Source organism: Sturnus vulgaris, chromosome 3 (assembly GCF_052056855.1).
Source record: "Sturnus vulgaris isolate bStuVul1 chromosome 3, bStuVul1.hap1, whole genome shotgun sequence".
Taxonomy (NCBI): domain Eukaryota; kingdom Metazoa; phylum Chordata; class Aves; order Passeriformes; family Sturnidae; genus Sturnus; species Sturnus vulgaris.
The window spans coordinates 114,460-138,946 of record NC_142245.1 but is presented as its reverse complement, the minus strand read 5'-3'; the positions used below and the strand labels follow the sequence as shown (position 1 = coordinate 138,946).

Sequence of the window (24,487 nt, the reverse complement as noted above, 5' to 3'; positions counted from 1 at the left end):
TCCATTAACTGGTGGTGCTGCAACACCAAACTCCAGTTACTCAGGTCACCATAGGAACCCAGCAAGCACCCAACTCCCACTTTCTGATCTGGGAAGCACAAGCAAAGTCAAACAGCGGAGTGAAGAAGTAAGGGAAGACTACAGCCTTGTGGTCAGGAGGATGAAATGTGCACAGAAAGTCCTGGGAGAGCCTGGAGAGGTGTAAGAAAGGCACTGGGAAGAGCAAGGATCATGAGGCTGGATCTCTGTCAGTGATCAAGCACAGTGCTTCAGTGCATGAGGCAGTCCAGGAACATCCAGGACCCAGTGAAAAAAAACACTTTGGGAATCAACAGGTTTGATCTGAATGCTTAGTTTCCCAATTGAAGGTATTAAGATACCTAAGTCAGTTAGAGTCAGAAAAAGTCAAGAATTATTCAAAGGCAATAAATCCTACCCTGATGATAATAGGGCTTAGAATTTTTACCCTAACTTTTGTTTTCCCTCAAATTAACCAAAATGATAAAAATACTCTCAAATAATCCATTCTAATTATTATTATTTTTTAAAATTTTAATTAGAGATGCTTATTGTGGCAGGCTATGCTTAGTAATGGAACCCAGTTATCATTATACATCATCGTAGAGGGCCTGGTTTGGAGAGGACCTTAAAAGTCTTCTAAAAAAGGGGGCTTTCTTAAAAGCCCACTGGCAGGGACACCTTCCTGGTGTTTCTCATCAGGTTTCTCACAGCCCCATCCAGCCTGGCCTTGAACACCACCAGTGAAGGGGCTGCCCACAGCTTCTCTGTGCAATTTGTGCCTGTGCCTCACCACCCTTATAGTCAGTAATTTCTATCTAATATCTAATAAAAACAGCTTAAGGCCATTCCCACTATCCCTGCATGCCTTTGTCCCTCTCCAGCCTTCCTGCAGGCTCCCTGTAGGTATGGGAAGGGGCCCCAGAAGGTCTTCCCAGGCCACCAAATTTGTCAGGCGTGATTTGTCTTTAGTTAGAGTATATTGGCAATCACCAATTACCACATTATTTACCATGAGCTTTAGCACAGTTTCCAAAAGGACCTACTCCATAATCTTGCCAGGCACTGAGGTAGGACTGACTGGCCTTCTTGGGCCTGGGAAGACCTTGAGTTTTCCTCTTTTCCCTTTTTAAAAATAAGGGTTATGTTTCCCCTTCTCCAGTCAGTGGGAACTTCATCAGAGTGTCATTGCTTCTTAAATATGATGAATAGTCCCTTAGACACTTCCTTGACCAGTTCCCTCAGGACCATGGATGTATCTCATTAAATCTAAAACACTGCTGTTCCTATAATTTAGCATGAAATAAAAATGCCACCAGTGTTGTTACTTTAGGTTTTAATAATAACTTTCAATGACATGAAATAGTTTCATTACCATAACCTACCAGTGGTGAGTGATGTCAACTCATAAGAAATGCTTCACACTCTGAACACTTTGAACACATAGCACACAAAACTTACCTTTCATTATGCATTTTAATAACTGGAAGTAATTGAATTCTGATTTTTATACAATCAATTATACATTAACATGTACACATATACAATTCCAGTCACAGTGTATACGTATTTTTGAATCTGCAGCAATATAAAATGAGTTCTACCTGTATATACATGTGCAAGTCTGAGTAAGTCCTGAGTAATTTTAAAGTACTATTATTTAAATCCTGTAAATTTTAACTGATGCAAATAAACCTCAGGTTTTACAACAATTGTGAAGAAGCTATTTAAAAAACAATATATAGCACTTTGCATCAGCTTTATGCATAGCTATGAGCTCTGTACAGTGCAGTTTCCATTTACAGTCTGAATGATTACGAAATCTGAAAAGTTGCTGACCATGTTATTCAGTAACTATTGCTTCCTTTGCTTCTTTATTAATGGTGAGTGTTCTGCCTCCAAACAACCAAACCTGGAAGACCCTGTCAGGGTTTAAATTATACTCTTTCTGCTGCATATATTTTTGTAAGCATTCAAGTTACCCAGGCCCTTTAATTCTTCAGAGAAAAACAATACAATTATACAGTCAAATAGTTAAACAGTGTATCTGGAAGGAAAAGAAAATGAAACAACAGTGGAGTATGGTCATTACCTTAAACATGACACTATGCTATAAAGAAACAAAAGAGGAACTTTTCTTTAAGGAACAGCTTGGACAGAAACCAAAAGGCCACTCAGAAAACCTCTATTAGCATGACACACTGCCATGGTAAACATGAGATGCTCTCGAACGGCCAGAACAAATTATCTGAGCAAATGGGAAGGAAGCACTGCTGCCAAGAAGGGGATCCAAACTCATCACGAGAGTCAGAATCTTTGTACAGTATTAACAGACCAACTTACACAAAAATGTCTATATACCCCATGCCAGGAGAATGCAGGCACCAGCTTGAGAGGTGGTAAAGGACACAGGTTAGTAGCGTGGAGGTGTAGCTCTCTCTAATTGGTGCTGTTTGGACGAAATTTTCCAGGTATGGAGGAGACACTTTCTTTTCTTTCCCTCATTCCTCTTGCACAAAAGTGAAGGCACCACTCCAACCACACTCCCTCAGCATAAGGATCCTGGCCCAAATCTCAGCTGGTCCCATGGCTGCTATAGTCAAAAACGCCTTTCCTGAAGAAGGGTGAGAATTCACAGATGGTGTATTTTGACAACGTTAGCCCCACTTTATCAATGTTCAGTGGAGACGATGGAGATTTCAGCATTGCAGAGAAAAAGCTCCTGAGGTATTTCTGTGGAATGAAATGTAAAATGTCATAAGGTTTCCTTGATCAAATTAATGACAACCATTTTGAAATATTAAATGAACAGCAAAAAAACCCAGAAATATTTCCAAGGGCTGTGAATAGTCCTTTTGATAACCATCAGTATTTAAATCCATTTATAAAACAGTCTACTGAAATGTCTGTATAAAGCTCAGGAAAAGCAGAAAATAAGTATTTTCCACTTCCTTCTTATGCCCAGCTTGGCAACTCTTTTATTCTGTTGTTGTGTGATGCTTCCTGGTCTGTTCTGCAGTCATGTAATGCTTTCTGCTAATCATGACACGCTAATACTATTGTCTAGCATTACCAAACACAGCAGGTGCAAACGTCAAATCCATTCTGCAGGATATTCACTACATATAGACACAAAAGGACTTTAAAAATCTTTCTTTTTTTCTTTTTTTTAAAGTCTTATTAATAAGAAGCATGGGGGAGACACTTCTGTCTCTTTCCATAAATTAAAGTTAATATTCACCAACTGCTGTACAACTTGCAGTCACATTTGTACCTAGAGAAATTGGGGGATGTACATTAAGACAGTTTTCACAAACCTGACAAAGCTTCCATCATATGTGGGTTCATTTAGCTTGACTTAATAACTTACAACTTTTGAACAAAACACTCTAGGTAAAAGGTTTGATCAGATAGATACTATAAATGCATCCAGTGTCACCCAAACATCTGCAAGAGAAATCTCATCTGGAGGGATAAACTCCTTTTCTGTACTACAGACTGACCATAGAAAGAGATAATTTTCAAATCCTTCACTAGTCTTGAATTCCATGGGAAATATATTTGCAAGCCAGAGAAGCACATTCTCCTTCGAAGAACACAACATTTAGTTTTTCGAATGCAGCAGCTTTGGGGTCATGGAAGTGGTTTGCTCAGGAAAGTGTCCTAAATATTCACTCATTTCTCAAGAAGAATTCCTCCAAACTATAACAACCTGCTATCTTTTTAAGAAACTAGCTGTTTCAATATTACAGAAAGAAGGAAAACAAACAAAAAAGAAAAGCAAACAAAAAAAGCAGCTGAGACAAAAACTATTATCTTGGCAGAAATGGTGAAAATTTTTATTTCATTCAAATCTGCCACAGGTTGTATTAATGTTCATGAAAAAAATTCATTACAAAAATGCCTTCAAGATGAACTGCAATAGACTAAGAGGTAATTTAAACTGAGAAACAGATAAATATTTTTCATAATTAGTTCTCAAAGGAGGGTTCTTTACAAAAGGTCCCAAACCAGTAATTCCTGAAGGATGAATATGGTAGAAAATCATATGTAAAACATAGCATTCTGTTTTAGCACTGTGCTGAAAAGTTACTGCAAAACTCTAATTTATGACTACCAAAGGCTCAAAGGTACCAAAATATCTCACTGACACACACATCACAAGACCTACTGTATTCACCTTGGTATGTATGGCCAGATAATTGACTGTCATGCCTTTTCTGTAAAGCCATTAGTCACTGTTTTGGCATGATAGCTCTAATGGAAAAGTAAAAAATCCCTCTGCTCTAAGCATACACTTATGTGACACACTGGGAACAGCAGGTACACTTCTTTTCCACATCTGTGCTCCAGAGCTGATGAGTGAATATCACAGATTCTTTGAACACAAAAAAGATCCTTGGGAAAATGTCAACAAGCAGACCCTACCAGATAACAATGGAATTAATTTTGTATGAAGGTTTCTTGCCATATGGCTTGATATTCTGTGCTTTTCAACAACCACCTCTGAACAAATTAGCCCTCTTATAAAACCCAGACCTGTGTTTACCCTGTGTGTTAATATAGCCAAGAGCTGCTGTGCCCTTGACACAAAGAAGCTGTTGCTCCATTGAAATACAGGCTACTCTGCCCAAAGACGCTGGCTGGAAGTGTTCCCCTGTAGTGAGGAAACAGTGACTGATGGCAGAAGTGCTCACATCACAAGCACTGAACAAAGAGCTGTGGCAGGGCTCTACAGGGGAACGTTGTTCTGTCCTGTTGGCTGCAATGGACAGCAAAGTGGAAGAAAGTGACAGGAGAAAAAGAAGAGCACTCCTTGCAACGTATGGAAAGATGTTTCCCAGATTCAGATGTGCCAAGGAGAGGAAGAGGGTCACAGCAAGCTGGGAGAGGGGCAGGAGCACATCAACACCAAGTGCCAGAAATGATGAAAAGTTCCTTAGAGATCCAGAAGAGATTCAGCATGGACTTTGTTGCAGCCCAGGAGGCCACTGCAAGTAGCTGGAGTAGGAGCAAGGTTGGATGAACGGATCTCCTCTGCCAGCATTCAGTGGACAGGGGGAGAGCTGTTTTCCAGTCTTTTGTATTAAAATCCATTTCTAGCAGTAGATACAATTTTTGTCTATTTACAGAACTCTTTTGATGTGTCCTTGAAAAAAAATTCTTAGCAGAGACTGGCAAGCTCAGTATACCGATGAAGGTGCAAATTTTATACAAATTAATGATGTGATTTCCTACCAATAGCAACATTGTCCCTGGCATGCAAAGCACTGTGTAATAGCTACTAGGTTTGTATGATTATCTAGGAAAGAAAAAACTAGTTAACTGCCAAAATATTCCAACACACTTGGTTTTATTACTAATTTTTGTTTGTTAAGACTCTGACCATTTGTTCTGGATTATTTAGTCTGGTAATCAGCGTTCTTCCAAATACACTTTGGAGTTTCATTTCACTATTAGCATTTGACCTGCTACGCTGCTGGTTTGCTGGAAAATATCCTAATGATACATTTGTAAATGTTTCAGTGTGAGGGCACAAGACCCTGGCACTGTAACAGAGATGTAAAACGGGCAACTTACATATCAGTCATGTTGGTTGTTCTGGCTAAACACACACACAGAAGCACCAGTTTAGGGAATGGAAATACTCTGCATGTACAAAACAAGGATAGCAAGCCAGATTAAAAACTAATCCAAATTAGGAAAAGCAGTGGTGTTTGCCCTCTCTGAAGGCAATACAACCTTCAAGCCCTCTAACTTAAAATTTCTAACAGCTGTACCTGCAAGTTTTAACTTTGCAAATTAAACTAAACTGGAGAAAGTGGTATGAGGCTCAAAGGCTTTTCTTTCTTTACCTAGTCTGAGTAGTGTTCCCTCCCTTTTAATTATGCAAATAGCAAAATGGAAATAATTTTAAAAGCTTATTAAAAATAATTTTAATAGAGTTCACCTTTTTAGCAGTAGGCCAGTGTTCATCTTGTGCTCAATGCATCAGCACAACAGTCATTCTAATCATTTTTGCACTACTTTGTCATGTGGGGACTTCATAATTTTATACATTTTAATGTAAAGCCATAACTTAATTTAAAGTTATTAAAGTTAATACAATCAAAAAGCTTTCTGAAATGTGAAAGTCTTCTTATCATCCTTTCAATTGTGGCACATTAAAGAGGAATTCAGTTCAGTGACATTGTTCTAATCCACTACTAACAGTGATAGCCTCAGAGACCAATAGCAGAGCTTAGCAAGAATTTGATTTTTTCATTTAATTTGGTAAGTTTAAAAACTCATCAACTCTGGTACTTTCAGAAAGTGAAAATACTTCAAGCTTTTGCTTTCATACTGCTATTTCTAGCAATTCCCTAAGAAAAGTCAGTGCTTAAAATACTTTAGAAGTTACATTTTAAAACTGGCATTAGAAATACCACCTGCTAATATATCCTAGAGCTGAAAGCACCAGAAAGTTTAATAAGCTAAACCTTACAAGGCTTTAACTTGTTCATCTAACTTCTAACATAGGCTCCTCTCTCCCTTTAATATAGATGATAGTTTCTCCCAGCATCAATCACATAATTATTCCATTGACGAATTTTAAGTGCTGCAGGCTTTAAATCAGATCTTGATTTGAATTATCCATAGTGCAAAGCTACACAGGTATCACAGCTCTTTCTATAGGATACAAATCCAATTACCAAAAACACCACAAAGCCAGACAGATTGAAGCATATTCCCTGAGTTTAAAAAAACACATTATATTGTAATTAGGTATTTGCAAAGTCAGCTCTTCTCAAGAAAGGCTGTACCCCAAAGCAAGCAGGCACAAGATTCATTTCCAATCTGTGATTACAAAAACAAGGATCTGTTTAAAAGACAAGGCATGCAAAGGGAACCTGCTGGAATGCAGAAATGAGAAGGCATGTTCTCCTGCATTTGTCTCCTAAAAAGAAATTGTAGGGCATATGCAAAGGAAATCAACATTTGGGGATCTTTCTCCAAAATAACCAACTTTCTCTATTTTGGACATTTCCATTGATGTGTTGAAAAGAAAAAAATTACTTCCAAGGTGATTTTTCAAAATACCAAGTACAGCAGAAATGCCAGCTATTGTGTCTAACTACATCCTACTGCCAAAAATAAAGCTGGGCTGAAATGGCACTGACAAATGGTAGTGCCCCACAGAGACTTCAGGTTGGCGAAAGGCCCTGCGCCTAGGACATCCTTTATACAGAACATGGTAAGAAAATACACAAGTTACCAAGAAAAATAGGATTCAAACTTTTCATTGGATCTGCTTCTTCCTTGTGATTTTTTTTAACTGGCAAAGAAGAATTAAGACACTGTAGAGGGAGGTGAGTTAGCATCAGAATGCAGAAGATAGGAACTCTTAGGAAAAGGACTACAAGCTAAGCCAGCTCTGCTTCATCCAGGATATGCACCATGTCTCAATCACCACCCAGGACTGGATTATCTGGGTCAGGTATGGAAGACACGGACAGCCATTAGCCACAACATAGAAAATTCATTTACAAACTGAGTTGCAAGGCAGCAGGTTCTCTTATGCAAAATATCCCGACATTACAGGCCTAGGCATATTCCAGCTGTCCAAACTGAGGTGTTTTGGAGGCAGTTATCCCAGCAGTCTCCTCTTACAGTCTGCAAGTATAGCTCAGCCCTGCAGGTCACAAGTCACCACAGTTAAGCTTCCCCCTTGTGCCTTCCACTCAAACCATCTCCCCTTCCCTCTGGGCCTACCTAAGGCCCAGGGAATTTTTCTCCCATTTGCTGTCCAAACAACAAATCGTTGGGAACAGCGATAATTAGAGACAAAAGATGTAGCCACAATGGGGAAGAGGGGGTAAGGTGTGCAGTTGGATGCAGTCTCATAGCTGGGGGATTTTCTCTTGGGAAATGTGGAGATACTTTGAGACTTGACTAGGAGCCTGGGGCTAGCTTCAGAGCTTCAGTACTCTCTCTCTCTCTCTCTCTCTCTGGGATTGAAGGAGAGATGGTTGTGGTCTTGGTGCTGGACTGCAGCTGCAGGGAGAATTCACTGCTACTGCCATTGAACTGGGACCTTTTCAACACCCAACCTCACTGGGAAGGACCCTCATCATCTGCTTGGGTGCCTCAAAGGAGACACGGGACCCTGACCCCTCTCCAGAGGGAGTATCCTCCATCTGTTTGCAGGAGCCTGGCTGCCACTGCCCAGCCTTGCTCTTTTCTGCTGCTACTTGTTTTTTTTTTTTTGTTTTTTTTTTGTGCTACACTTCAACTCAACACCCCATGTCCACCCAGACTGGCTGCTCCTGCCACTGCTTCAGGGTTTTCGCTACATTTTGTTTGCCACCCTGCGTCTGCTCGCCTCTACTGTCCCAGCCCTCTGCTTGGAGGTTACTGCTACAGTCCAGCTCGCCACCCGGAGTAGCACTGAGACCAGCTGACTTTTCCCTAAAGGAGAAAGTAAGAGAGGCTGGGATGGGTTTGTGCTTCTGTTTGGTGTTGCTATTGCTGGTTTTGTTTGCTTGCTCTTTATATATAGTATATAGTATATAGTAAAGTATACTTTACTATATACTACATGTATATATTTTTCCAGTAAAGAACTGTTATTCCTTTTGCCCCATCTTTGCCTGTAAGCCCTGTAAGTTCACAGTTATAATCATCTGGAGAGAAAGAAAGGTTCCCACCTTCCTTGGCAGACACCCAGCTTTTAAACCATGACACTGGAGCATCAGGAATGAGGAACAGCTAGCTTAATGCTCTGATAGGTCTCCAAGTAATTTCAGATCCATTTCTGGATTTATTACATTTGAGCAAGCAGGGAAAGAATTTGCAGATAACAAAACTATAGAATATGAGGTACCATTGCTTTGGAGGACAGCAATCCAAAAGGATGGTGACTGTACCTGATTACAACTAGTAACTCCATCTCCATCATTTCCAGATTCAGATCAATTCCCCCCTCACCAGATGCAACTTGCTCAGAAACACTGTAGTTTTTCATGAGCTTTTTCTTTTTCTAATAAAGAAAACATGAAGCTTGAATTCTTTTCCCAACACCTTGACATAGATTGTAAGATATTATAAAGCAGATTTGAGTGAAGTACATGGGCAGAACATCATGTGATATTCAATATCCCAAGTGATATTTCAGGCCCCTCAGGAAGTACCTAATGTCACCTGTGGATCTGAACACATATATCTCCTGCACATATCCTTAGGTCATTTTCTATGGTTGTGATTTCAGAGCAATAGGAAAAAAGACTTACTGCCTGGGAGACTACCTGGTGCCTGAAGGATCTTATTTCTGTGGAAAAACTTAGAGAGAAAAGATCTATAATTATGATGGGATCACCTGGCCCATTATCTTTTGCTGATAGACCAGGATGGCTGGGTTCTTACAAAAAGCCCTGCAAAATTAGACACTGTCAAAGCTCTGCAAAGCTTCCTTGAGGAGCCAAATTTGACTGCCTCCAGAGTGTGACTGTCCCTGGTGCCAGAGACCTTGCTCAAGTTGCAAACAATTTGTGTATGCACTTTTTAGGAGAATTAAGGCAGATCCACATGTTTGAAAATGGCAAGTCACCGCCGTAATAGTCACACTGATGCTGCGTAATTTTTTGCCTTTTTTCTTTTACATATTCTCTGTATTCTTTACACATGTATTTGTAGCTTTGTAGCCTATGATTTGCATTCATAGCTAGTTTTCCCAGTACTCTTCCCTGCCCTAATAGGCAGAAAGACAAAACACATTCCAAAGCCTCTATCCTATCTTAGGAACCAAGGTGGAAAAACAGCTCTTCAAGATATATTTTCAATAAACTAGTTCAGTTTCCATCTAAGGGGGGAGGATTTAGAAGGGGCTTTATCTGGGGGGGGGGGGGGGGGGGGGGGGGGGGAATTGCATCATCACTTGTGCTCCTAACTGGTGATTTTTATCAATTATGCTAATTTGCTAAACTTATAAAAATGGTATTCACTTCTTGGGGGTGAGCTTTTGTGGACATTTTCCATATCTGCCCCTGGAGACCTCCAATAAAGACGAGGCTTTATATTACCTCCTATACTAATAGTATCTCAAAAGTGTGTGTTGTTTCATTTATAGGTTCTTAATGTCTCAACATCATATTAATAGAAGAGGGGTTATTTGCTTCAGGCTGACAGGCATTAATTAGCCTCATGGCTGGATGAACACAAACCAAGAATAAAGGATTGGCTCATTTTAATCAAACCCTTCCTACGCACTTTGATTAGGTCTAATCAGAAGTGAGTCTTTTTAAAGGTAATGCCTAGTAGTCAGTAAATAAATAAATAAATAAATAAATAAATAAATAGACTGAGAATATCCCAATCAGTATTACCTTACCCTGTGTTTGCATGTCTTACAAGTCTACATACAACTCCAACATCCACATCAATTTTCATCTAAGACAAATTCTACGTTGTGAGTTTCCCTTAACAGAAATAATGCAAGTAGAACATATTACACTACGTAACTTTTTTTCAATTTACTAGCAAATATATTACCAATTTGACTACAACACAGTCAAACTCTTAACTTTTTAGACTAAAGCTGTTAGCTAAGAAGTTACATGGGAGGAGATGAGATTGAAAGCTTCTACCAAAAATGTAATGTAGCTCTGTCCTGGGGTAATCCATAATGTTATTGAATTCCATACCTATCTGCAGCCCCCAGAGAGTTGTTACCACACCTTTAAGACCCTACAAACGAGAACCCTGTGTGTGGAGGGGTTGTCACCATGAGTGCTTTTAAAATTGTCACTTAGGCAGCTTCCAGTTCTTTTGTCACATGGTATTTGCTTTGCCAGCTACCTGGTCTTTGTTCAGGCAAGGCTTTCTTTCACTTTTGGGTTCTCTTTTCAGTTTTTTTTCCTTGGCTCAGAGAGTTAACCATTTTGAGCTGCCTTGAGGCAAATTCCACAGGCATCCACCCACCTGCTGCCACTGAACGGGGACAGCCCCACTCCAGACCACTCTGTCCCAACTCGTCAAGGGTACCTGACCAAAGAGAGAGGACAAGTTGTCCAAGCTTGCCCAGACACCTTGCCTTGCCTGCCCTGTCATCTCTTGCCAAAATAAATGTGAAGTTCCTCTGTGAGTTCTAGCCCTTGATCTGGAGTATACCTGTTGGATCTCCAGCTGTCAGGGAGATAAGCAGAGTGGGGATGGGCACGGGAGAAAGACTGACACCACCTTTCCCTTTGTCCTTTGAATTATGTGTTTGGCTGCAGAGTGCCATCTTGGGGGATGGGGGATGTCCCCAGCATTTTCAGATCTCTCTTCATTCTTGGGGGGGGTCCACAAGATTTAGCAATTTTGTAGGTAGCAGTTATCTACCATTATTTTTTGTCTGCTGCTGTTCTGCTTGCTAGTAAACTGTTATTTCTTTACTTATCTAACAGCATCTCATTCCTTATTGGTGGGAAGGGATTGTTTGAACCCTTAAGGGGAGACAACTCATTCCAGAGTGTTGTGCTTTAAAAATGTCTCAAAACAAGGCAAATTAAGGCCAACTTAAATTGGGCACTAAATGGGAAAAGAGAGAAAGTGAAAAAACAACACTCCTGTCCTGAAGACCTTGTATTGGGTACAACACTCACTGGTCACCACGCTGTCTGCTTTAACAGTGGCTTTCTGGCATTTAGATATTTATACTTATCCATTGACATTGACAATTCTGCCCCAGGTATATATCTTTTTCACATCAGGGACAAAAAACCAGGATTGCTGTGTTGATATACTCGTGACAATAATGTATGAAAAGATAACATCAGAAGCAATGAGAGCTATTACTTGGGATGTGCATTCCCTGTTCTTTTCTTGCCCTGATCTCAGCTGCTCTTTTGGGGGTTTATTAATAATCACACCCAGCCAGTTGTGGGGGAAAAGTAGAGGATAATTTTTCCCAGCCTTTTACCTCCTTCTCTCCTTTCAGGTCTGGCATGTCACATTTTTAGAATGTTCAGTAGCCTCTGGATGTTAAAGACATCACACTTTTCTTTTTAATTCTGCTAACTCTCCTTTATATGGCCTACAGCATGTTCAGAATCAGAGCTGAGATTTCCAGAGAAGTTGTCCATAGATCTACCTGAATAGTGGAAAATTCAGAGTGGTGTGGGATGTGGGAAGAGGTAGGCCAAGCCCTGAAGGAATTCTCTGCCCTAATAGTTTGGAACTTTCCCCCTAAATAAATTAGAATCCAGCTGAGGTGAAGAAATATCTGAAAAAAAATGTAATGACAGATCTAAAGAGAAGAAAGTTACTGAAATTTGCTGGGCCCTGGTTACTGCTTATTACACACAGTTTGTACAGCAGCAGGTACAGCCAGAGGAGCAGGAGAACAAATCAGCACACACCCTGGTCACTCAGTCTGCAGTTAAACTAGAAGGGCAGCCTGAGCCAATAGCAATTGGCCCTGTCCAGAAAAGGAAATCTAAAACCAAATCCTGATAAATGATGATGGGGAGCCAGGACCCTGACAGCCAGCAGAGGAATCAGAAACAGAAATAATCACTGAGTCTTTGTCCTTAGAAAGTCTTCACAATCTGAGAAAAGATCTCCCCTGATGGCCCGACAAGTCTATATTAAGTTGATCAGAGTCTGGACACCACAGGTGATGGTGCAGTTTTGGACAGCACTGAAGCAAGGCACTTGGGATTCCTGTCATATGATGTGAGTATTGATCAGGGAATCGAAGGGAGGCCTGAACTTCTCAGCCTCTGGACATAGCTCTTAACAAGTGTGAAGGACAGATACCTTTGTCCAGATCATCTCCAGCTGCAGCAAGGCCTTTGGAAGACCATGGAGCAAGGAACCCAATGCCTCACGCCACTGCCCAGAACACTATCCTGGGCCTTGAAAAACAAGTCCTGTCATGGCATGGTACCCCTAGGAGAACTGAGGACTCATTTATAAACACCTGGGCTAGGGAACATGGTATTGAATGGGCATACCACATTCCTTATCACATACCAGCCACAGCTAAAGTTGAGCAGTGCAATGGATTATTAAAAAAAACACTTAAAGTAAGGGATGGTGTGACTATTAAGCAGTGAGATCTGCATTTAGCAAAGGCTACATCGTTAGCTAACACAGAGATTCCACTAACTGAGCTGGCCCTGCCCAATCCAAACCCATGTACAGCAGAGATAAAGTGCGTGTCATGCATATGAGAGGTATGTTAGAAAAGACTGGATTAATTCTGCCCTGAGCAAATGCAAACTTATCTGTGGGGTTGTTTTTGCTCAAGGTTAAGCAGAGGGATGGGGAAACATGTTGTGTACCTCAGGGGGATTTGACTTCGGGTGAGAACAGCCTGTAAGGTTGGAATGTGCCACGGGTTGCTGAATGTCTCTGCCACTGTGTATTTTAATTACCATGGACAACGAGAATGGACTTCTCCAGTCATACCAGTCATGGACAAAATGAACTCCGTCCATATTTGGGAGACAGTCAGTGACCACTGAAACTGCATTTGTATATAGGTATATGTAGATATGTATAGATACCTGTGTTTACAGTTGGGATGTCCTGGGGTAATCCATAATGTTACTGAATTTCATACCTATCAGTGCCCTCTAGTATTGTTACTGTATCATAAGACTCTATCAAAATGAGATCCTTGTGTGTGGAGGCGTTGTTATCGTGGGTGCTTTTAAAACTGGCACTCTCAGGAAGCTTCCAGCTTTTTTATGCCATGGGGTATTCACTTTTTGGGTTACCTGGTCTTTGTTTAGGCAAGGGCTTTCCTTCTCTTTTCATTTTTTTTCCTCAGCTCAGAGAGTTAAGTTTTGAGCTGCCTTGGGGCAAATTCCATGGGCACCCTCCGTACAACACTCCTCTGGGCATGTTTAGAGGTACCTAAATGACTTTGGAACTAAACAAGTAAGAATCAGGCTCCTTTAAGCAGCTAAATTGCACTGAAAAATACTAGGACTTGTATTTTTAGCCTCTTGGGAAAGTCTCTCTATGTTTTTCATGCACAGCATAATGCAGATTCCTTAAATCAGACTGAGTTTCCTCCAAAGTTGTACATCTACATCTCCAGAAGAGCTTGAGTGACACTAAAATTTAATTTTACCCAAGGTGGTAGTGAAATTTACTCAAATTCATATACCTTTTTGAATTTTCTTAATGTGCAAGCATTCTGAGAGATGCCAGTTATGATTCAAGGTGAAATGGCTCTCTCAGGTTTTCAAAACTCAAACTATTCATTATAGCGATTTGGAGCATTTTTCTGTGCAAGTCTAATCGCATGAGAACATTATGGTGAATTACTATTAAGCCACATCAGTTGAATTAAGTTCTGAAGTCAGTCTACATCCCAAATTACAATCTTATTCTGCCTAAAATTTGTTTAAAATCCACAGGACTTATTATTTCTTACAATGTCTGCATGCTAAAAGCTTACATTTATTGGCTTCAGGCAGCTCCAATGAAAACTGAACTGTAGGTTGGCAGGGAAGCAAAAAAAAGGCAGCAAGGGCTATGATTTACAGGTGTTCTATCAGTGTGAGTCTTCTCTGGGAAGTGAATGGCTATACTGAAAAAGATCAAAACAGACCTAACTAGTGAAGGAAACCAATCTCTTCTCCAGAGCACAAGTCGAAACAAGACCTGTCAAAATTTATTTAGAAAGAACAGGATTGAATTTAGCACGCATCCTTGGCCCAGTAGTGTGAGTGTGTTATCTGCTGGAGTGGGCCTGGCAAACACCCACCGAACAACTTGACATGCATCACCCTCTGCTTCCTCTGGTGAAATCCCATGCTGAAGGATGACTGATACACTCGCTTTGGAAAGGGGCAGCACCGAATTCAAAGCAGTGTCCTTGGCTGAGCACTCCTTTTATTCATCTGCCCACATCTGTATGCACAGAGCCATTAATGGAGATTGTGATGAAGGTACACAACTTCAAAACTTGATTTGTAGGAGTATGTAGGAAATTTATTCTGTCCTGACAGCAAAACACATTATGATGTGGAGCTAAACTGGAGCTCAAACTGTATGTTGTCCCATTTTCTAAACTTATTAAATCATGATAAACATATCTCCTTATTTTCTGGTACTCTGATATACCTAAAAAGGAAAGGGAAAAATAAAAAGGCCTTTAAATTGCAAATCCTATTTAATTCTTTGGTTGTAATGGAGATAAACATTTGATCACAAAATAAAATTTTTGAGGTAGGGACCTGAAGCTATAGACCTAAAGAAAGAAACATCAGAATTCTTCTAAAGAGATATGTATATTATGCCAACTTACTTCTAGTAAACTCTGCAGAGCAAGGCTTCAGACCTGATTTAGAATTAGGCCCACAGTTTGAGCAAATGAGACCCCACTTGCCATTCCTTTTGCATCCAGTAGCCTGTCAAACCAGAGCTTAAAATTAAGTCATCCAGAAAATAACCTCAGGATATTGTTCCTTCTAAATGACCATCTTTATCATGTGTTTCTATTACAAGAATAATGTCTTGTAATATGTAATATAATGTCCTAGCTGAAGGTCTACAGTATTTAATCAAAGTTAACATTTTATTGGTATGGGATCAACGGCTGACCTATGCAAAGTTCTGTTTATTTTTATCTAGTGACTGTGACCAATAAGTAAAATTAATTTTATTCATTAATTTTTTGAATTTAACAGGGACTCACACAAGAAGCAGAGCCACCCAAAAAAAGATTAAATGCCTTGCTTTATAATGTTGACTGAGGACGTGGCTGGAGACAAATGACATGTCCCTCTATGATCCACGTGACAAAAGCCCTTTTTATTGTTCTGAATTCTCCTTAAATAGGAAGTCTGAATTTCCCAGGCATACACATGTGATTGGTTACAGTCCCAAGTCACTCATTTCCTTGGCCAATGATACATCTGCACTTCGGGTTCAATGGATTGGCTGGGATCCTCTGTGTTTGTTCAAATCCATTCTATTGGGGCTGCAGTTTTTAGGCTGGTTGAGTTTCTGGGCTGCAGCTTTAAGATGAGCTGCAATGTGACACTGCTGAGAACTGCTGCAACTCCTCTTTGAGTATTCTGCTTCAAAACCAGAAAAGCCATGTGCCTTGGGCTGCCCTAAGGATGCAGTGACAGATGGGAACCTGACACGTGAACTTGCTCTCAAATGGCTAACTGCAAAGTCTTACTGTCTGCCAGAAAGACTTCAGTGCTGTTGCTGAAAAGCAGTTATTTTTGTTCTTAAATTTTTCAGTGGTTACTAGAGGTTATGAAAGGCACTTGGTGCAGACTGCCTATATCTAAGTTAGAAAATGATCTAGGACATGGATTTCATATAACTGATATTCACAATATGGCCCAGCCACACACACTCTCCTCTTGTCTTTATGGATGCATCTATGCTCTTTCTTTCCCTGAGCCCACTGCATCCCTACTCCTCTAGTGGGAAATTAAAGCCATCACTCCAAGATTTTGCATTCTGTAGTTCAGACTATGGGTATGAAACAATCCTCTCTAGGATTATCAAACACCAACATTTGCAGTGGTTTGCTTTTGCACCAGCAATGTTACTGGTGAGCATTCATATCTGTGAAAAAAGGAGAAGAGCTTCCTTTTATTTTCCAATACGTATCAAATGTATTCTGAATGCATTCTGAAGTCCATCTTACCTAGATTCTGCTAAGAACATCACACTGTCAGAGGCAAATATTCATTCTTCAACAGCCAGGCTGGTGAGCAGCTGCATACAGCTCCTTTTAGAAAGCTTTGGCATTAGGGATGTTATAAGCTGATCGCTGTGTCTAATAATTTCCTTCTAGTAATTACTTTGAACAAACATGTATATACTAGCTTTGAAAGGTCTTTGTGCCTAGCGTCAGTCAGGAAAAAAATCAAACAGAAATGGTAACTCTAACCCCACCTGATAGGATTTTTGCAATATAAACATCAATTCACCTATAACTCTCATAGGTTCTCTCAGTTAAATATATTTAGGAATGGGGCAGTGAAACAAAGACTTGTGGGGAGTACTAATGAAGTTCAAACTGAATATTCAGATGGTGAATAATCTAAAATCTCAGTAAAATTACTTCAAGGAAAACCTCAAGGTCTCCTTGAGGCAGATTCAAATATTCTGTTTGCTCAAATTTGTTGACAAATATTTTGAGGGTTTTCTCCTTCTCAGACATTTCTATTGCTGGCTTCCACCAAGGTGTTAATTCAAAAACTACTAAGACACTTAAATAACAAGAATCAATCCAAGTTCAAGAAAAAGGTGCTGTTTCCATTATTTCACCTTTTCCTTAAGAACCATATTCCTGGAGCCAACTCAGCATAATGTTACTTTTAAAGGGGAAATGCAGCATGGCTAAATTTAGAGCCTTATTGAGGAAAAAAACCCTAGAAATCATCACCTCCAAAGGAACTCAAGTGAAAATACAAACTAAAAACTAAACAAAGAATTTGACTTCCAACTTAATCTAATTTTGGAAGGTTAATTTTGACTGAAGTTAACAGCAATATTTCAGCCAGTTCAGTGTCTCCAATACTTTCCCCAGACAGTTCTACAGATTGGACAGCAAAATTGAATTATGTAGCTCATCCAAGATTTATTTCTGCCTCTTGCATTAACACCTATCATTGAAATCCTCATTGGCAGACATCAGGAAGTGAGGAGGTTAAGGACAATTATATTATTAATTTTAAATAAATTGAGCATGTCTATCTTTTAAAGAGGTTTAACGTACCAAGAAAAAAGAAGAGCAGAGGCAATGCCAGGAAGATGTATATGCTTCTACAGAACTCAACATAGGCTCACATTACCATACTGTTAACAGGTTGACCTTCATTCCCTGAGCTCTATAAGTGGCAGCAAAAGACAATGCATGACTCCTACTGACTGTAGCTTTATTTCTAGATCACAGATCACAGGATATTCTGAGCTGGGAGGGTCCCACAAGGATCAAGTCCAACTCTTAACAGAATGGTCAGTCTGGGTATGGAACCCACAACCTTGGTGTTAGCAGCACAACACTCTAACCAACTGTTGATCCCTAAAAACCCCATTAGGGATTTTGCTTGTTTCTCCTTTTGCTGTCTGCAAACAAACCTGAGGAAATGCAGCCCTGCAAAAGGGAAGAGGAAACAGGGAACAGAGACAAGGAGATAGACTGAGGCTTGCGAGAGTTTTTGTTTTCCTTTAAGTAACAACCTGTTTGGATTTTGTTGGCTAACAGTTGTTTTTTCCTAAACAAAATGGTGACAGCAAGGGCAGGACAGAAAGTCTAAAGGGTCCACGAATGCAAGGCTTCTGACCAAAGAGTCAAGAAACACAACTCAATCTGCTATGCCAGCTTTGGCTCCTGCCCAGTTTCTCTGGCTGCACAATGGGAAAACAGAGCTAAAATAATCTTCATTACTACAACAAAGCATGACTCTAAGAGAAGAAGAAAAAAAGAATAGTCAGGAGAATTATAGGATACAGAAACGCAGAAGCTGGGATTTCAGGAAAGCTTCTTTTTAGTGTCATTCACAGACCTAGCAACTCAACAAGGAAAAAAAATACTTTGCAGTTAAAACAGGAACAGATACATTCACTGATTCAAGTATTTCTTGTGGCAAGTATTTCCTTTACAAAGCTTGTCCTTAAAAGATATGAAAAAATGAATATACATCATCTGAATTCACTGTTAGAAAGAACCTATACTCTTACCTAATGATTTCTGTTTGCAAGAAAGGACAGACACACACTAACTTCTGTTCATTAACTTTACTCAAAAGAATTCTTGGTTGTTTCATTTAAGGAGGATTTAACCAGGCAAGCTTGGCTCTGAAGTGAAATCACAGTCTTTAAACTGCAAAACAATTAATTTATAGTTTTGCCCTGCAACAGGTCCCTGATGAAAAGTTAAATTAATAGATTGCAATAGAGTATTTTGAAAAGATAATTTTAAATACAATTTAGGTGTTTTCTCTTAAGATGTACAGGTAAAAACTTGCACATTATTTTCCAAAATTCTATGGTAATGTCAAATACACTCCAAAAGACTTGATATTATACCAACAAATGCCAAAGCAAAAGTGTTTACAATGCAACTACATATCATGCTGGAGATCAAAGTCGAGTTCTCAGGTTCATTTCACACAAAAATACTTCATGTAATGTGCTTTCCTACAAACTAGGCATTGTGAAGCTTTCAGTTAGTTAGCATTTGTACCAGCTAGGATAAATAAAATAACTTAATGTTATACACAAACCTTGAACATACTGTGATTTAAAAATCGCAATCCTTATAATTTTGGGCTCTCTGGATTCTTTTACTCCAAGTAATTTCACCTCTATTATGATTAAATATGCCCACTTCTAAACCCAGGCTGAAATAAGGTAACACTACATCTCAATCTTCAAACAAAGCAAACTCCACAACAGGCAGCTCCCCTGATTCTATTTGCCTGGAAAGGTACCAAAAACCCCACTGCTCTTCTATTGTGGCAAGAATCCTAGAGATGATGTGTAGGAAAAACTAAATTCTTAATAAACTATCTTGCAAAGGGACAAATCTAATTAGGTACAAGGAACTGCAGTTGCTAAGTGACAACCTGCGGGAAGTACTGAACTACCCAAAGCTATTTCGGTGCAAGAAGTTCAGGAAAAATGATATGTAGTTCCAGTCTATTTAAGATGCATGAATTACCAACGGAAAACAAACTGGAAGAGCAGAGCAATTTCTTTATCATTACCACTAGGACGACCGCTTCACTAATAATCTTACATTACAAAATATTTGTTCAGAACACTTATTGGATTGGTATTTCAGGCCATAATTTATTTTTAGTCAATAAAATAAGCTCAGATGCTGAATAAAAATAAATATTTGTGTTGGTCTGCTAGCTGTGCTTTGCGTTTTCTAAAAATGCTGAACTAGCCATTAGCTCTTGACTAAGCAAGTGGAACAACCAAAAAAACATTTACACCCTACTACAGCTATACCAACACATCACCTGTGAAGCTTGAAAGAGATTGCAAAGGGTTTTCAGCAAATCAAGGAACAGGATCAGGTGTGAAAGACAACTGAATACAAGCCATTTTTCTACTTGATACCAAGGTCTAACACTCTCACCTTCCACGTGACCAAATTTCCATGTGAGAAACACAATGCAGTCCAAAAGCCAAGGACCCAAGTCCCTCACAGAGATAATCTCTACATTTAGTACTTCCCAGTTATACCACTGATGTAGGCTCAAGGCTCACAGTGGACTGAAAGCCACAAGGCATGAATGGTATTTGAAATAGAACTGGAGCCTGCGCCACCTGCCACTATTGTGGCATAAGTGCCACTTTCACAGCACAACTCAAGATGTTCTTTGAGCCTTCAAAGCATTACATGACTTTGGAAACCATCACTACTTAAGTGGTTTCTCTCACTCTTCACCAAGGAGGCTGCATCTGTGTGATCTGTTCAGCTATTGGCAAAGCCAGAGCAAACCACTGCAAAATTAGTGAAAAAGAAAATACCATGATTAGAGATCTAGACATCAGGAACTTTTGATCAGCTTGTTGCATCTAATTCTTCATGGCAAGGACACTAACATTTGCTTGGCTCCTTGTCCTCTTTATCTAACTTGCCCTTAACCACAGGGAATCTTCAGTTTCTCAACACTGTGAGTTTCCAGCACTACTGAGTGGAATGGCCAAGGGGCATATGGCAAAACATATTCATGTGAACAGCTGTCATATATTCTTATGCTTCCAAAATATATAGGTAATAAAGTTTTAATGACCTAATTTAGTTAAAATAGATGTAATATAATTTTAAATTAAAACCTGGCCATAGAGCTATAAGTACTACATGGCCATGATCAAAGCACTGCTATACATAGCATTTTTAACATTAGAATCATTACAATAAAATCTGTTAGTAAACCAGTGAAAGGTCAGAAAGATTAAGGGATTAATTTTTAATAAAAATATGCAAATTGAGTAATAGACTGGAATATGGGCATGCCTTTATGCTATCAATCAAGGATGTGAAAGAAAAAAAAATCATTTTGTCATAAAAAAACAGCCTCACATCAGAAGTCAGTGGGAAGATGTTTTGTTAATAGATCAAAGAAAAGGTGAAGTACGTAGAAAAAATTCAAACCACTTAAGAAAAGATTCCAGTTGTAAGTAATCTACTTTTGTACTAATTTCTCTAAAGCTCTACCTAATGCTATTTTAGGTCTACAAATAATATAATTCTTAATGACTTGCATGATCAAGTAATCCCTGTGTTGCTGCAATATAGTATAGAGGGGTATAGAGTTTAATCTTTGATCATGCCTCTTCTTTCCTAAAACCCCACCTCCTGCCCCTGGGCTGCAGTAGAGCATGCATTAACATAGAAATATAATGACCTAATGTGTGATAGGAGTTCAAAATCATGGTATCCATACAGCACTGTAGAACTACCAAAATAATTCAAACCCTCAAACTCAATAACCTTATCTACAATAAAATTAATTTTTAAAATTAATTGAAAGAAAAACAATATGTTCATAAAGCTGGGTTACAAAATAAAACTCAAAGATGCCTAAATATCACTTTACTTCTGTCATGAGATATTTGAATATACTATGATAAAATGGTGAATCTCCAACTAACAGACTGCATTTAAAGTAGCAGTATTTTTTTTAATCTTGTCTTGCACAGAGACCAGCTGTCTACAGTGAACACTTACCTCACCCACCACCTTTCCTCCTTAAATAAATCTATCTCCTATGAACATCTCTGAGAGTTCCTTTATTTTTCCCTGGACTAGGAGTAATTTATTTTTTAAGAGATGTTTCTGTACTTTGCAATGTACTGCTGCCATCTCCTGTGTTAAATGAGGCAAAAAGTAACTTGATAATTACAAACAGGCTATTTAATGTTGATCATATAGGAATGGCTTCTGTTGGTCAAGCAGAGAGTACTCCACCTAAATACACAGCAGAAGCCTGTAAAAAGCTGCCATTACCTCTAAGTGACACCGTCGTTCTGCAATCACCCGCTCATCCTTGTTTCCAAAGAGCTTCTTTGGAGGGAATTCTAAAGTGGCAACCTGAAAGACATTAAAGGATTAATCAGCATCAGAAGTGACAAGCTGAAATGAGAAAATTCTATTGAAACAACAAAGCAACTAGGAAGAAGAAACTGCTGAATATTCATAAGCTACACTATATGCTATTAGTAAATATCACATTATACATTTCTGCCGAGGTTATTATGATCTACTCTGTAGTATTGCTAAGATAACAACGCATTTTGTCATCAGAGAGTGACTGAAAGAAAATTTAGAAATTGGACTGCCACTGTCTGCCCACAAAAATACAAAAAATTTACAATCCAAATGTGATGTGATAGTATCAAATAGGAAGTAAGAACAATTTTTGCAGGGAAAGTGTATCTTAAAAGACTGCATTTAGTCTCTCAAAATCTGTGGTCTCTAACTGTATGGTAGTGTAATTAGTTTGGTTTTACTTATATTCTATCATAAATGGAAGACCACCGGACCCAAGAACTATCACTGAAGTCATGCTCTGGGAGATGCATTGCTGGACTCCAGTCAACACCTGACCTGAAGCTCTTGCTGTGCCCTGAACTAACACTTCTTGCAACTCAGCTGCAGCTCAATGCCATTCAAACAGGTGTCCACACTGGAAGCTGAAAGTTTTAATTTCACACATGCAGGCAAAATCCTGCTTTATCACACTGAAAATGAGAACAAGGCAGTGGCACAACTGATAAAAACAACTATTCAGATCTCTACTCTTAGTTCCTCCAGAGAGGTGTTCAAAGCTATCTCCTCATTTCTTTTTCCATCCTATGGGAGAAGGGAGGGGCTGGGAGAGAGAGAAAAAAAGAGAGAGAGAGAGAAGGAGGGAGGGAAAGAACTGCCTCACCTTTTTGCATACCAATAAATTAAATGCTTGAACTTATTAAAGCCAGCTATATCTGGAAAACACACAAGACTCAAAAGTTGGTAACAAGTACCACTTAACTTGGTCTACTTAGCCACTGCTGGGAATAATGCAGGAGAAAGCAGGTCCTCTCCCCATAATTTGTGTTTGCACTCGAAGGTAAATCAAACCAGCACTCACATCATGAGATAGAATAATGCAACCTCCCGTTGGCATTGCTGGAGTTGTTTTGCAGGTGAAATCCCTGTGTATAACTGCCTCCTGCATTAATTCTCCAGGTTGCTTGATGATACTGAACCAATAAAAGAGATGCATCATTTTCTAGTCTATCAGCACATACAGGACTATAGAGAATTTATGGCTGGTTACAAGGAGCAGACATACCATGATTTAAATGAGGAACTCCATTATTAACATCAAATATAAGCATCTTTAAAATACAGAGGAATTCTGCAGTACAAATAATTTATTCCCACTCTGGTTCAACTCCAACTTTGATAATTTTAAAGAAATGTCTAGACATCTTAAAATTATAAAAGTGATGTGGGGCACCAGAGGAGATGGAAGAGATGTCTTCTCTCCACCAGTCTTGCCAGTATGTCCCAATTATATTCCTCAAATTTCTCCAACCATATTCTTCTCAGTGTGCCTGCTTCTTCATGTTGGCAGGACAAACAGTACACAACCAGATAGTATTGTATAATAACATCCTGGGGACTTATTTTCACTGCATTGCTCACTTCTTCACCTATAGACGACTATAAATGCTAATACTTTCAAGGACTTTAAAATCCCACCCCTGCAGAAACTGCATTTTATGAAATACTACTGCATCATGCCACTACACTACCAGGAACAAGGAAGGTAAAACAACTACCAGCACAATCCCCTCCTGGCTGTAGGGAGATTTTTTATATTTATTTGCTAATAAATACCTTCATTATAGAGTTTTAAAATAGTGTCTATTAAAAACCAATTTGCACAACGAACCTACCACTACAGCATCCTCAGACCTACTCTGTGGAGTCAAAGCAAGATCTTACAGCTAAAATCAGGAATGATTTCTTTATCCAAATTACGTTTCATCTGAACAGGAATCTGGGGACTCGTTCTACATAACTTTGGAATGAGAAAGTTGTTTTCCTAAGCTTTCTGGATGCATCTTAGAAGAAAACCAGTTGTATTTTATAAAACCAATGTGTTAAACACTTTCAAACAAAAGTAGCTACTCACTTTTTTTAGCTTTTCTTAACTCCCAAATCACTACTGTGCATGTATCTCTGAAACCAAACCAAAGCCCATTACTACAGCCATGAATTTTATATGCAAGACAAAGGTCTCAGCCAGTAAACTTTGCTTTGCAATGCTCAAAGTCGTAGCGCGTACCTATATGAAAATCATGAGTTTATTGCTGGTCAAGAAGTGGGGATCTGGATACTTTGTATGTAATTAAAGCCACCAGAATGTCAATGTGTCGAACTATTCTTGACATGCATATATAAAGTTAATATGTTTGTGATACATCAGTGCTGCCAGTATGTCTATAGAATATA

General features: G+C 39.2%; 1 protein-coding gene across 4 annotated transcripts in view; it reads right to left on the bottom strand.

Moving 5' to 3' along the window:
• Nucleotides 1-1,337: 1,337 nt before the first annotated feature.
• Nucleotides 1,338-24,487, bottom strand: part of KIF16B (kinesin family member 16B) — a 126,216-nt gene continuing 103,066 nt past the window's right edge. For all 4 annotated transcript variants that reach the window (XM_088160721.1, XM_088160722.1, XM_088160723.1 and 1 more), the window contains 2 exons: nucleotides 21,992-22,075; nucleotides 1,338-2,751 (listed from right to left, as the gene is read on the bottom strand). In XM_088160721.1, the coding sequence (XP_088016847.1) occupies nucleotides 2,593-2,751; nucleotides 21,992-22,075 (243 nt within the window). In that variant the 3' untranslated portion in view covers nucleotides 1,338-2,592. The remainder of the gene's footprint in view (nucleotides 2,752-21,991; nucleotides 22,076-24,487) is intronic.